The following is a 15810-nucleotide window of genomic DNA, read 5'->3' as shown; positions in this document are numbered from 1 at the left end:
CAGCAGCAGCCAGAGCCACTCTGCGCTCCCCTCCCCCCTTGCGTGTCCGTGCGTGTCCGTGCGTGTTGAAGCCTGGCAGCGTGCATCTGTGCGTACGCGGCCGTGATTGTTGTGAAGATGGCGGATGGGGAGACAGAGAAGGAATATGACACACGGAAAGCTATCGAGGTGCTCCGAGAACGCTTCCAGGAATTGACCGCGACACTCAAAGAGAGCCCCAGATCACCGTCGGAGGCCTCGTTGCATTTCTGCCAGGAATTCTGCCAAGTAAGCATGTTTCCTGTCCTGCTCATCCTAGGTGGCCAGCTTCCTGGCCGTGATGCGCGTGTACGTTAGCTCGACTAGCTACAACAATGTCGCTAGACTAGCAAGCGAAGCACATAAGAAACAAATTACCCCGTATTTTTTACCGTGCAAATCTAATTCCTTAGTGTGCATGCACATCGTTTTAATCTGACGATGCATGGTGTAAGATGGTACTATGCACTGTGTGCACGCATCATTCATTTTTTTCCAGGCTATGCTGCTAGTTAGTTAGCTAGCGGCTAGCTGGAGCTAGCTGGTTTGCAGGCTCCCTGTGATCATGCAGTTGAAAGATGGATCAATTAACGTCGGGTTGCTTAGCTAGCGACGTTTCAGTGAACAAGTGCAAAAATGCATTAAGGTTTCGCCCTCTATATGAGATAGAAACCCGTTTTAACCTTCCAGGACCAAGGTAATGCAGGTCTTAAATAAGCCGTAGGCCAGCCGCTTCAACATCTGTCCATTTGTCCATTGTGTTCAACCAGATCAATAACATAGGTGCCAGAAAGAGGCCTCGGCAACTGATTTTAACTTTACACTCAAGAAATCATATACATTGATTAGCAACTATGCAAACCAATGTTGGAAAATTCACTGTAGCTATTTCTCTGCCTAGATAGGAGCAGTTTTGGTGGGGTGGGGGTGGGGGGGTGTTAGCTTTTTTTTTTTTTTTTTGTCACCCCTCAGCATCAGGTCATTAGAAATTGAGAGAAGTCAATAAAGATGACAGATATCTGAATGTGTTGATCTTTTGATTCACTGACATAATGACAGAGCTTGTGATAAACGTGATAACTTAACCTATGGCTGTAGTAAAGAGGTGCTTTTCCATAGCCCTTTCTTCAACATGTCATTCCTCACGCTTACTCCATCAGGATTTTCCAGCCTTGTAGACTGTAATTAGAGGGATGGATTGTTGTGATTGCAATGCAAGTTGTTCTTTGCAGATTGCCTCTAGAAGGGTGCAGGCAGGGGGGCACTTTCATTGAACAGAGACTAGGTTTCCCCTTCTGCAGGGAGGGAGAGAGGGGGATCGACCAGAAATGTGGTTTATCTTATTTTCCTGTCGCCCCTGCATCAGTAGTACCACTAGACTATACTGATGTGGCATCACCGGTTTGTAAATAGGCTATATATGCTTTATTACATACATGGAAAATATTCTATCTTTTTCTGTGAATATTAATTTTGCTAAATTGCCTACCCGAATTTGAACATCTACCTATAGTTAATCACATCAAATGGCAATTAGGTGTTAGATTGATATTGTATTTAAGATTGTTTGATGATCAAGGGTTAGGCGTGGTTGTAGCGCTTACAGTTCTAAATAAGCCAACAGTTTACAGTTCACTTATTCACTAACATGGCATAGCCTACTCCTGATTTCACTTATTATTATTCACTAACATGGCATAGCCTACTCCTGATTTCACTTATTATTATTCACTAACATGGCATAGCCTACTCCTGATTTCACTTATTATTATTCACTAACATGGCATAGCCTACTCCTGATGATTTCACTTATTATTATTCACTAACATGGCATAGCCTACTCCTGATTTGACTTGAATTGACCCAAACTGTGACTAGTCCCCATAATAGGTGCCTTTTGTTATCCAACCTGATTGTATAATTTATTGTAGGCCTATATATTTTTTGTAAATTTTGTACATCTTGCAAACTTTATACTGTATATTATACCTTTTTGCACTGCCCTTTTGTGCCTATTGTACCTGTGTTGTGTGTATTGTTGTGTGTATTACTGCAAAAAAGGAATTCCCCCTCAGAGATTATTAAAGTTGATTATCTATCTATCTATCTATCTATCTATCTATCTATCTATCTGTCTGTCTGTCTGTCTGTCTGTCTGTCTGTCTGTCTGTCTAGACAGAGACAGACAGAGAGACAGACAGACAGAGAGACGGACAGACAGAGAGACGGACAGACAGAGAGACGGACAGACAGAGAGACGGACAGACAGAGAGACGGACAGACAGAGAGACAGACGGACAGACAGAGAGACAGACGGACAGACAGAGAGACAGACGGACAGACAGAGAGACAGACGGACAGACAGAGAGACAGACAGACGGACGGACAGATGAACAGAGAGACAGACAGATGAGTCATTTAGGCCCACTAATGGGTTCAGTTGCACCTCAGGCCAGTCCCTCCTCTCCGACGTAAAGACCGCAGACTCCAGACTCGCAAAGACCGAATGCGTTTTTGTTTTTAACCGGCGAGAGGCAGCAATGCACTTCCCGTGCCTAGTCTGCCGGAACTTCAAGTAGAAGAAGAAGAAGAAGTCAAAACAGCACAGATTGGGTGTTTTGCTCAGCGTGTTCCAGGCAAACCAAATCGCCTGAGATGTTTGACGCATTCGTAATATAGCTATCTCTGTGGGCTTTTGGAAATGTTCAGACTTTGTGGAAAAAGCAAGTTTACACCGTTTGAGAACCAACCCGCATCTGAGAAGGAGGAGGAACCACAGGAGAACATCTGAGAAGGAGAAGGAACCACAGGAGAACATCTGAGAAGGAGAAAGTGATTATTACACTAATCAACGTGCAGTTGTATTTACCAAGACAAGTTATTTTCACCCTCTTTGAAAATGTACAATAGGTGGCTTCAGCACACTGGCAACTCAACAGGATGCTCAACGCTGAACAGGATTATCAACGCTGCATCAAGTGCATCAAGAATGTGTGAAATAAATGTAAAAAAAGTACAAGTACATTTACATTTAAAGTAATAAGTGTTGCTTTTTACATGCAGCTTACATGCAAAAGTCCTTATGATATAGACTTCAATTGTTCAGTCTTTAATTAAAATCAAAAGGATTGCATGTAATATTAAAACATGTTCAGGCACTCCACAGAGGTGGTGCAGGAGGAGGAGGAGGAGGAGGAGGAGGGTGGTGGTGGTGGTGGTGGTGATGATGAGGAGGGATTTCTGAGATAACTTAAGGCAATCTAAATTGGTCAACATAAAAGTGACAACATAAGCGAGATTTGTCAAGGTCTGTGCCTCCAGGGAATGCATTTGTATTGTTTAAATATTATGTTGTACAAAGTATTATATTAAACACATGCTCATTTAAAGTTGCTAGAGATAACATGTTTATGTTGACAAATCTTTTTCTTTTTTTTGTATTAAAACCCTTAACAAGGCTTGTGAGCCTGACTCCTGGTTGCTCCTGATATTGTGGGGTACCAACGTCATAATATTATTGTTAGAGGTGGGAACCAAAAACACATTCATTTTGGACTGATCAACATTTTTTAAACGCTAAATTCATAATCAATATTTTTTGTGGGGAAAAGCAATACATTTATTCCGCACCTTTCTAAATGTTTTTTTTTTTTTTTTTTTTATACATATGATCAGTCTATGATGTTATCACCCTTAAAAGCTGTTCTGTAAGGATTTATTTTACTCTACATCTTAATTGTTGTAGTCATTACCAGAGAAACCATGCATTCCATTATCTATTCTCAGACCAAAGCACCAAGTATCCTTTAAATACAGGGAAAGATTGGGAAGCTGTAGCCTGGAAGCCATACTTCCTCCAGACACCCAGAACGATTTGAGTGGGCGGGAATACTTGCCTTAAGCCAATCAGCGTAACAAAACAGATCAAAATTTTGCCAAATCCAGTCAGAAGACCAGCAAAAGTTTATTTTCCGCTGATAAACTTTGCTAGTGCATTCGCTTGTTCTTCTTTAATTGTTGTTATTGAGTCTATTTCTGCAATAACTGCACAATATCCTCTATTTCATCTACGGGAACAACCAGGGACTGGTTAAAATGCAGTCCCTGACTGGTGCCCCACTTTCTGGGAAATCGTTCTGGGCGGCTGGAAATCCAGACTAGCGCAAAACCTTTTTCTTTCTTCTTTTGCGAGGAAGTCTGGCTTCCAGGCTAAAAAGTCTGCTTTTACTGAAGTAATACTACTCATGTTCATGGTGGGTAGGTTCAATACCTTTAGAAGATGCAGGATGAACTTCGCTCCACCCGCTGGAAATCTGAAAGAAGCAGTGAGCCCAGACTGAAGGACATGGGTTCCACACACTTGCGAATTTGCAGTTTTTCCACTTTGGGTCTCTCAGATATTCAGAGCATATGCTCGGATGTTTACTCTCCGATGCCGTGACAGACTGAAAGCTCTAAAGAGAGTGCAACACTGCATTGGTCCCAAGTGTGTGGAAATATTTTCTTTCACGTTGAACTCCTACAACAATTATGATATGTATCCTTCACCAGGACAGAAAGATGCTCGGTCTCTTAGCACCCTGGGTTAGGGTTATCCTTGTAAAAGGAACAGCTTATCCTGTCCTTACCGGACTTGTTGTTTGAGTCCTTGGGTTTTCTGAAAGCACTGAGGTGTTTGATTTTCCGTTGTCATCGCTGCCATGATCGACTGTAACTAATCCCCTCCATCTTTTTTCTGAATCTCATAAATCCCTCGGTTGTGACATGAATCTTCCAGTTTCCGTGCTGACTCTTTGGCCCAAATGGAAATCTGACAGCATGTTTTGTTTGTACTCCATCCACAAGAATTGTTTTGCCTGTTGCTGCTATTTAATATGACGCCGTTGGCGCACAAATGAGTATGTGCTTATGCAGAGGACGTCCGTTGAGTAGGCAGTCCTTCGTGTGGCCCAGGACACATTCACGTGCACACTGCCAAAAGAATATTGGCCATATATTGGCCACCTCCAAAATGGGCTCTGAGCGATCGGCTGTCAATGTGTCCCGGGTGCATTCACACCTGTACTTAGAGCTGTCCACTTGTGATCGCATCACCAAGGCGCATATTAGGGCTGCACAATTAATCGTGAATTAATCGAAATCGCGATTATGACCTCCGCAATTAACTAATCGCAAAAGGCCACAATTAATGTGATTAATAATTTTGCTTTGAATTGAGTGTGCTAGGACTACACGGACGAATCACAGGCGCTTATGCTGTCTGTCCAATCACATGCATTCCCGCTGAGTGCGCTGTGCGTAGCAATTTCACTAAGAAGACAGATAGCAGTGTCACAAGAGTACCTGCAGCCGTGAGTAGTGAAAAAATGAGCGAAAACGAGGTCAGTGAGTTGGTAGCAAGAAAGCGATCAACGTCCGTGATTTGGGAGCATTTTGGTTATTATATATTAATATTATATATTAAATATTAATCACAATTATTAATCGCAATTACCATTTTGAAGCAAATAATCGCGATTATTATCTTTTGTCATAATCGTGCAGCCCTAGCGCATTTTAAAGCCAAGTGTGAACAGGGCCTAACATACAAGGAGGCACTCTTGTCATGATTTGATTCTCTGACCTGTAGGTCCTTGTGGAACATGCAAGCCGGTGGAAGACAGATGAGGACCCACTGCCTTTGCTGGAGGTGTACACCCAGGCTATACTCAGCTATGCAAAGGCCACCCCTTGTCTCTCCTCCGAATGTGAAAATGTGCCACTTGTACTTGAAAAGCTAGCACTGTGAGTACAAGGAAAATTATGTCAATGTCTGATGTGGTTTCCTTGTAATATGTTGATTTTTTTCCAAAATAATGTTTTGTCGTAATACTGTGAGATTTCCACATAGGCTTGAGTAGATCTCCATTATAGAAATCTAGACTTTCAATGTAAGGAAATATAAGTGAGTAATGCAGAACTTTAGTTAAAGTACCCCTTTAATGTCTGTGTTGCAACACCTGCAGGAGCTGTGTGGAGCTGCTGCTCTCTCTGCCAGAGCTTGTCCCTGGTGCCTTATGGGAGGAGTTCCAGTCCTCTGTGAAGGTCAGTGTGCTCACTAACTGAAAAGTAGGCTGATGAAAGTGGACCCAGGGTGAAATATTTGACTACAAACTCCTTAATAACTTATTACATACATACATGCATCCATTCATTAAATCCATCCATCCATCCATCCATTCATCAATTCATTCATTCATTCATTCCATCTATCCATCCATGCATTCCTTCATTACATCCATCCTTTCATTCATTCATTACATCCATCCATCCTTTCATTCATTCATTACATCATCCATCCTTTCATTCATTCATTACATCCATCCATCCTTTCATTCATTCATTACATCATCCATCCTTTCATTCATTCATTACATCCATCCATCCTTTCATTCATTCATTACATCATCCATCCTTTCATTCATTCATTACATCCATCCATCCTTTCATTCATTCATTACATCATCCATCCTTTCATTCATTCATTACATCCATCCATCCTTTCATTCATTCATTACATCCATCCATCCTTTCATTCATTTCTTTGTAATTTACAGATGGCACACGGCCTTTTGCAAGAGTGTGGCAACACGCAGCTTCACATGCTCTCAGCTCTGGCCCAGGAACATGGCGTGTGGTCCAACTCCACCCTCCGCAGCATCCTCTCCAATGAAATGCCTGAGATGGAGAGAGGTGAGATGTTTCCCACGTCTGTGTAGAAATGTGTTTTTTGGCGAAGTACCTGGCTAGGGGACGCGTGTCCACATATGAGATGAAAATGTCAGTTGTGATTATAGTTGAGAGCAGGATCTGCACAGTGGTGAGGATTCTGAACTAATCTTGAGGTTGGTCCACCTTTTAAAGGAGTAGTAAAGGGGGAATCATGTGTAGCCCTGTTTTAAGGTTACTTATGATCATATACAATGGTTCAGATCAAAAAGCCTACCTAGTTTGCGGAAGTTTACACACGTATGTGCTGCGACTAAATAGTTCTATGCTAAATATTTTAAAAAGCCTTTCCAGATGAACTAGAATCTTACTTTATGGCGAATTATATGTCAGAACGCCAACTAACACCCCCTCGGTGAGCTTCTTGTAAGTAAGCTTTATTTATATAGCGCTCTTCACAGCACGGATGCACAGAGTGCTTTACAGTAATAAATTAAAATGGCAATACAACACGAGACAAAATTAAAATGACAGAACAGAAAAAAACAACATTGCGAGCAGCAAGGCGTTATAGATGGCCAAAGGCCTGCCTGAACATGTGTGTCTTAAGAAGTTTTTTTAACATGGGTTCAATGGATGGCTCTCTCAGGGCCTGGGGAAGAGCGTTCCAGAGTCTTGGCGCCACCGCCTCAAATGCTCGTCTTTGAAATCGACAGTTTAACATGTTTTTGAATGATTTTTCACGGTGCCCACCCACATCCATTGTATGACCTAAACGGTGGTAGAGCAATTATCAACTTTCTCAAAAGTGCTAGTTTTGTCAACTTTTTGATCTGAACCATTGTATATGATCATAAGTAACCTTAAAACAGGGCTAAACATGATTTTTGCCTTTTCTACTCCTTTAAGGCTGGAGAGTAAAACCTTTATTTTGACTGCACATTAGGGGTGGGAATCAGTAGTGATCTCATGATTTGATTCAATTTCGATTCTTCGGGTCACGATTCAATTTCAAATTCTTTCTTGCAGATTCGATTTTCGATTATGATATAATTTTCATTATACATTTCCACCATTTGACTGCAGTAAACCATTAAATACAGGAGGTCTCGTAATGGTAGGGGAATCACTGAAATACACCCCTAGCACAAAATTATTGGTAATATAGGATCAAATCCCAAAATAAATGTATTATGAGGGAGGAGGGGGTTATTTAAAAAAAAAAAAAAAAATGGGGGGAATTTATGAATCGACGGATCGATAATCGTCAAATAGAATCGCGATTCTCATATGAATTGATTTTTTTTACCACCTCTACTGACCTCTTCTCGTTCCCCTAGTTCATGAATTTCTGGATTTGGAAGGACCCACACTACTCACCATGCGAATAAAGCACCTTATGAAAGACGACCATGCCGAGAAAGCAGCCGTCCTGGCCAAGGTGTGCGCAGAGTATCCGGGATATGAAGGAAAAGGAAACTTCAAGCAAACACACCTGGTTTACACGTGTATGACGAAAACACAAGAGCAACTCATGGAGGAGGCAAGTAGTTACTTTTACATGGGGACATTCTACTCTATACCTGTATGGGAATCTCTTATTTATCAACTAACACGTATTCTCTCTCTCTCTCTCTCTCTCTCTCTCTCTCTCTCTCTCTCTCTCTCTCTCTCTCTCTCAAAACCAGATGGCACAGGTGGACTGTAAAGATGCTCTGGAGATGATCTGTAACCTGGAGTCAGAGGGGGAAGAAAGAGCAGCTCTCTGTCTGTGCTCTGTGTTCCTGAAGAGACAGTTCCTCCTGGGAGATGTGTATTGTGCCTGGTGAGTTATGTCCCTTCATCTGTACTTCCCACTTGTTCTCATCTCATCGTTCTGTATTGCCTGTGCCGTCTTAACTGCATCACCGAGTGGGTGGATTTCTTCAATGAATCCATACACTCTTGAATTACCCACACACAATCTATGTTGGCTATTGCCATTTACTGAAAAGCCTTTTTCTTCAGACTGCCAGCAGTTGTAAGCACTGTGCAGCTGTTATATCATGCTTCTGACTAATGCTTTATTTTCTGTGACCTCACAGGGAGCTCACTCTCTTCTGGAGTAAACTGGTGATGCGTGTGGAGTCCTCGACAGAGGCGTTTCTTGCTCAATGCAGGAAGATGGCCCTGCTCTCTAGGAGTGTGTGCCACATCCTCTTCCTCATAAAAGTGATCCAATCTGAGGTGAAACAGGCTACTTCTGTAATTGCAGATTTAGCATGTTACTTCATATGTTGCTGCTGTGATATAATGTAAGCAAACGTATCCCTATGATTCACTTGTTTCGTTTTCCTCAGGTTGAGGGGACGGGACTACCGGCGTGCATTGAGATGTGCATACAAGCTCTGCAGATGGCGTCCAACGACAACACGGACAGCAAAACGACCATCTGCAAAACCATCTCCTGCCTTCTGCCCGCTGACCTGGAGGTCAAGCGGGCATGCCAACTCACTGAGTTCCTCCTCCAGCCTACTGTGGACTCATACTATGCGGTGGAATCACTCTACAATGAACCAGACCAAAAGCTTGAGGAGGAGGAAAGTCTGCCAGTACCGAATTCACTGCGCTGTGAGTTACTGTTAGCCTTGAAGACACAGTGGCCTTTTGATCCAGAATTCTGGGACTGGAGAACCTTAAAGCGCAATTGCTTGTCACTGATGGGCGATGAAGCATCGATTGTGTCGTCGATCGACACTCTCAACGACACTGACGACTATGAGGCGGAGGCAGCAGAGCGAGGGCCTGAGTTCACTGACCTGGAGGATTTCCTCACGAACGCAACGAACGAACTTAACGAAATCGCAGACGAGAAAGAGAAAAACAGGGAAGCTAAGAAACTGAGGGAGCAGGGGTTTGTGTCCGCGAGGTTTAGGAATTGGCGGGCCTACATGCAGTATTGTGTTTTGTGTGACAAAGAGTTCCTAGGTCACCGGATTGTTCGTCACGCACAGAAGCATTTCAAAGATGGCGTCTACATGTGTCCGATTTGCGCGGACAGTTTTGAGACTAGGGAGGTTTTAGATCCACACGTAGCGTCACACGTAAAGCAGTCTTGCAAAGAGAGACTGGCGGCTATGAAAGCCCAGAGCAAAGCCCCCCTACGCAAGCCGCCCCAGTCCCCAGGCAGCCAGTCTAAAAGTCTAAAAGACACTTTTGTGAAGGTGGAGGCCAAGGCCAGCAACGATCACACCAGTGCCGTGTCCTCAGTCCAAGTCAGTCCCCCGAAGCTCGCCCATCCCAAGTGTGAGCAGGAATTCACAGACGATTGCTCCTGCCCCGTTACCAACTGTCACAAGGTTTTCAAGTTTTTCCGTCATCTGATGTGCCATGTGAGAGCGCACAAGGACGATGAAGAAGCTGCCCATTTCCTCAAGTTACAGAAGCAGAAGGTGGTGTGCCAGTACTGCAGACGGCACTTTGTTAATGTCAAGCACCTCAACGATCATTTGCAAATGCACTGTGGCACCAAGCCATATTTCTGCATACAGCTGAACTGCACGGCCAGCTTCAACTCGAATTCTGAGCTCCTCATGCACAAAAGACTACACACTGAATTTAAGGCACAGTGCATGTTCCCTAATTGCGGGAGGGTTTTCGGTGAGGCGCATCTCCTGTACGACCATGAGGCGCAGCATTACCTTACATACACGTGCAGGATTGCCGACTGCGGGAGGAATTTTGATTCGCACGAACAGTTCAAATCCCATCAGGAGAGCCACGGCCCGAATGACGCTCCCGTCACCAGTGAGGCCCTTCTGGAGGCTAAAGTGGAACCATCGTCCACCCAGTACATCCCGAGGAAAGAGGAGAGATGCTCAGCCTTTGTCCGCCTGGAACGGATAAACACACAGGATTACATGAGGGACGGGGCCCTCAAATCAGCCTCATCAGCATCGAGGGCCTCCCAGGTCCCTAAGGAACTGGGCCCCGTGAGAGTCAAACACTCTGTCGAGAGCATGTTAAATTCTGTCATGAGCCCTGCGACGGAACCACAGAAGTGTTACACTCCGTTGACTCCGCCTCCTGCGTTACAGGTGGGGAACAGCAATCCGGATCCTCGCGTTCCTCACCCTGTGGCAGCAAACAGCGAGAATCCCACACATCCCCGTACAGATAATCCTGTAGAAGAACCCGTGAGAGAACCCGGTAACGGAGTACCTCCTGTCAGTCAGAAAGCATTGCTGCCGATTTTCCCTACGCCACAGATTAAGCTTGAAAACCCTTTCTCGATGCTAGGGTATCCCACCACTCCTGCTGCTGTGAGCGGCAGCGATGAGAACGCCCACGGCTGTCCGTTCGATGGCTGCCCGCGTTCTTACAGCACCAACAAAAGCCTATCCAGGCACGTGAAGAAAATACACCCTGACATTTTCGAAGATTGGAAACTGGCCAAGAAGTACAACAAAGTGGCCAAGATAACGTCGAGAAAGGTTTCGTCCAGCAGGGCTTCGGACGTCAAGTCGCCGGGCCAAGAAGACGGGGCGCAGCTTCACCTGTCACCTCTATGCAATAATACTGGGTTACAACAGATGGAATACCCAGTGGTGTGTTCAAGCTCGCCCACTCCATGCTATCCTGTCTCTGTTGAGCCAGTGCCTATCACTCCAATGATCAACCACTCCATGTACCCCCAATGGGGCAGCCCCCAGAACCCCACTGGACTGATCCAGGCAGACATGTCTCAAGCATGGTCTTCATCGTCCGTCAACAATTGCTATGCAGATGCCTACCATATGAGTGACTACCCTTCCAGGAGCTTAGCCCAGTGGCAATCAGACCCATATCATACCCCGGCTGGTCACCCCCCAGACAAGGAGCATTCAATGGCAGCTATCCACATTGGTAATATCCCACACGCTACTTCAGAATCAAGTTTGATGAATGAAATGTCTCAATATGTGTCGAGCTCTCTTATGTTGGATAACGGGCTACAGATGCACAATGGTGGACACCAATACGGGATGGTCCATTCAGACGTTCCTCCAGATAGTGTGGACGCTTCCCTGATGAGAAAGAGCTCTGTCAATATGGCTGGCCAGTTAGGTAATGTGAGCGTGTCCGCTGTTGAAAGCATGCCTGGGGGAAGTTATAACCCTTCCTATGTTTCTAATGCATCTTCCAGTCTTAGCCCAAGGCCCCCGATGGAGATCCCAGCTAAAGAAATGGGCCGTGACAGCCAGCCCACACCACAAGGCGCGGTGGAAGTCGCCAACACAGAGCGTGTGACTCCCAGTTACCCACTTCCGATGGACAGCTCTGTAGACAGCATAGTGAGTCCAACTGTGCAGACAGATTTACCATATGAAGAGGAGGCAGAGTCTGAAGCCGTCCCCCCGGACGACAAGACTGCCGAAGTTGAGACGCACAAGGGAAAACGCAGCAGACAAAGCAAGAGGACGAAATGGCCGGCTATCATAAAAGACGGGAAGGTCATCTGCAGAAGGTGCTTCAGAGAATTCTCAAGCACCAAGTCCCTAGGAGGTCACCTGTCCAAACGCTCCCAGTGCAAACCGTTGGATGAAGTGGACCTGACGGCTGATTTGCCTATGTCTTTTCTGGACTTTCTCAATGACCCGCATGTCCCTGATACCAATGGAGCAATGTACAACATGGCTAATGGGGATTATCCACAGGAAGGTGGTAATATTACTACTCCAAAGCCCGGTGAAATGGCGCAACAGGAAGGCAAAAAATCTCTGGATTCCAATCCATCCTCTGGTGGTCATCCCAACCACACAGCAGCGCCCAGTGGCAGCCAAACCGTTAACAACAAGGAGTCTAACCTCATGGACATTCAAAACGCCTTCCAGAGGTTGGATCTAGTTGAGGCTGCTCGTGAGAAAATGTTGGCAAAACGCTCCTCGGAGCAAGCTGTCGTTCACAGTGCAGTCTTGGACAGGGATCAAAGCGGAATACCCAAAATGAGGGTCAAAAAGGAGGAGCAGTTTCGTGACAAAGCCCTTAAGCCTTTTAAGTGTGAACAGGATAGTTGTGACTATGGATTCATGACAAAAGAGGCATTATTTAGACACCTCAGCCGGATGCACGATTACTCTTATGAAATGATTGAGGAACTGAAGAAAACCCCAGTCAAATTAGCTCCATATCCTTGTCAAATTTGCCCGAAAACATTCACCAGAACCACAGGCCTGAGAATCCACTATGAAAAGGTGCATCGCCTGTCAAAAACCGAGATGGCCAAGTTGAGGGTGGGCTGTCGCAAAAAACGGTCAAGTAACCCCGACACAGACACGGAGCCAGATGGTAGTAGTCACGGAAACGCGTCCTCAGTTGGGACAGCTATTATTAAACAAGAACCACTTGATGTTGCTATTGGCGGGCTGATGGAAAGCGTGGATCAGGAGGGAGGTTCGAAGGCCCCTGAAGACATCGCAGCTGCAGATGCAGCAGAACAGGTTCCAACGCATCAAGTTGCAGTTGAGCAGGTGCACCCGCCAGAAAACAGCTCAACGAGCTCTGAGAGGTCATCGTATGAATTGGCGTTGCCACACAAGGCTAGACATGCCCTAGAGGAGCGAACTGAGCCGGCCCCGCTGGCTGCCCACTCTCCCAAGGTGGACCAGAAGCCGTCAACTGTAACAGTGCAGGAGGCCCGTTCAGACACATCTCTGGGCCAGGCAACAGAGGCCACGCCCGGCCAGTCTGACTGGAAACCCGGACCCTCCCCGGAAAAACCCAGCAGCTCGAAAAGCACGCCGTCAAAGGACGAGGGCCAAGTGCAAAGGAAAGAAAAACCCAAGAAAAGGGTAGGCCTTAAAATGGGCGACGGCGACAGTTCGTTCAGCATTTATAGACCTTATCGCTGTGTTCATGAAGGATGCTCTGCAGCTTTCACCATCCAGCAGAATCTGATCCTACATTACAGGGCTATGCATCAGTCCTCCCTCCCTCAAGGAGACCACGATGCTGGGAAGGTCAGTGTCGCTGCTGGACAAGAAGCAGAGGTTAATGACAGCGAGGTCAGGTGTCAGGTGAAAGACTGTTCGAGGATATTCCAGGGAATCACAAGACTGATTCAGCATTACCTTTTGCTGCATAAATTTACTCGAGATAAAGCCACTGCGATGGTGTCCAGCATGAAGGTAGGCACATTCCAGTGTGACATGTCGCAGTGCACACTCTCCTTTGACTCTGTGGATAAGTACATTGAGCACATAAAGAACTTCCACAAGGAAATTAACATCTCTGAGAGTGGTAGTGTGGATCAGACGTTCAAATGCGAGCATGAGGGCTGCGACCGCGTCTACACCACGCGATCGAACCTGCTCCGTCACCTGATGAAGAAACACGATTTTGTGTGCGACGCCAAGACACAGCAGAGTAAACCGACAGCGGTCAGTCCCAACAACGGGAAGGAAAATATTGAAAATAAATTCAAATTGAAGAAGAAAAACACTAAGAAGAAAGATGGCAGAACGCTGGAACACTGGACCAGCTTTGGTAAGCCCACTCTCAAATCACACGACGAGGCATCAGCCATGTGCACCAAAAAGTCATCTTTGCAATACCCGTGTATGATAAAGGGCTGTGACGCAGTTGAGCGGGCTGAAAGGAACATATTTCGACATTACACCACGCATGGCCTCACAGAGCGTTACATCGAGGACCAGAGGAGCCTGTTTATATTCTGTAAAAAGCTCTCGCGCTCCAGGTTCAGAGATTCAAATAAATCCGAGGGCATGTCAACAAGCTCCTCCTCAGTGGAGTCGGACTCCGATGACAGTGACGCCGAGAGTTCAAAGGTCAGCAGTCAGGCGCAGGAGGCATCTGAAGACATGGGCAAAGATGAGGCCAAGCTATCAAATGATGAGAGCTCTGAATCCACCACTTCCACTGGTGAAGAGAGGAGGAAGAGAGGTCGTCCGCGGAAGTCCGATCAAAAACCAGCCTGTCCAGAGAGAAGGTCTACCCTGAGGACTCGCTCAGCTGTTATGACGGAGAACTCAGATCCGGATGCCGCCGCGTCCCCAGAGGAGCAGTCTGAGGATGGGGAGTCGTTCACGCCTCTGGGGTTTGAGAGCTCTTTTCTACAGTTCCTGGAAACTGCCGACTCCCCCGATACTCCCAAAAGGAAAATGACTGAAGGTCCTACCACAGAGCTGCCACCGAAACGGCAACGGACCCTACAGCAGAAAACTGCGAACATCATGAGCAAAATACCAGATGAATTCAAAGGTTGTCAAAACCTTGTGGATTTTAGAAATCCTCTCAATCTCAAATCGGTGAAAAATGTTAAGATTGTAATGGACAAAACTTTTTCAGATGGTGCTGAACTTTTGTTAAAGCAACTTCAAGACATGCGACCCATGGTGATCATAAAAAAGTGGCTCTATAGTTGATAGTTGATGAATAGCTCACATACTGAGGTTTTTAACTCTCCACTCTCACTCAGGATATGAGAAGCAACATGCTGCGGACAGGTGTGATGATACCACATCAGATTTACAATAGCTCACAGTTTTTGGTCAGTTGATCGTTAAATATTTTGTATTTTATGAGATGTATGCTACAGTTGATTTGGTTTCTGTATGTTATTAGTCACAAGAACCAGGTAATCTATAGAACATAGATTTTAGACTTGTTTGTATTTATGATGCTTCTAGTACTAAAAATTGTTTTTGCTAAATTGAGAATTTTAAGGAAAAACAGAAGTCTTTTATATATCCCTATGGGATTTTTCCGTTGTGTTTGTATTTATTTTTATTTTTTTCCAACACTAGTATCTGTAATATTTACATGTCTTCCACAAAGTGTTCAATAAAATGTAACTGTTTGCTTTTGGAAACCCTCTACAGATCTTTGTGTGTATGTTCTAAGCTCATTATAAGGAAGGATCATCCTCAAGGGCTGGGGACCCTTAAATGAATAATTCACCCAAATATGAACTTCCAGTTTCCAGCCCAGTTTTTAGGCACACATGACTATTGAAAGACACCCTGCAGGCGTGAAGATGGGCTCAGCCATAGCTACAGCACAGTAATGCCTTGGATCCAACAAATAAATCCATACATGCAGTAGTCC

General features: G+C 45.2%; 1 protein-coding gene across 1 annotated transcript; it reads left to right on the top strand.

Moving 5' to 3' along the window:
• Nucleotides 1-117: 117 nt before the first annotated feature.
• znf292a (zinc finger protein 292a) lies at nucleotides 118-15359 on the top strand (the record flags this gene model as incomplete). Its single annotated transcript, XM_084451037.1, has 8 exons — nucleotides 118-267; nucleotides 5648-5802; nucleotides 6024-6102; nucleotides 6615-6750; nucleotides 8067-8269; nucleotides 8415-8551; nucleotides 8811-8952; nucleotides 9066-15359. 8 exons carry the CDS (start codon nucleotides 118-120, stop codon nucleotides 15126-15128), a joined length of 7065 nt encoding a protein of 2354 aa, XP_084307163.1. The 3' UTR covers nucleotides 15129-15359.
• Nucleotides 15360-15810: the final 451 nt, after the last annotated feature.

The sequence above is a fragment of the Borostomias antarcticus genome (genome assembly GCF_949987555.1).
Source record: "Borostomias antarcticus genome assembly, chromosome: 16".
Classification (NCBI taxonomy): Eukaryota; Metazoa; Chordata; class Actinopteri; order Stomiiformes; family Stomiidae; genus Borostomias; species Borostomias antarcticus.
The sequence above is the reverse complement of the archived record's forward strand: the minus strand, read 5'-3'. Positions and strand labels throughout refer to the sequence as shown.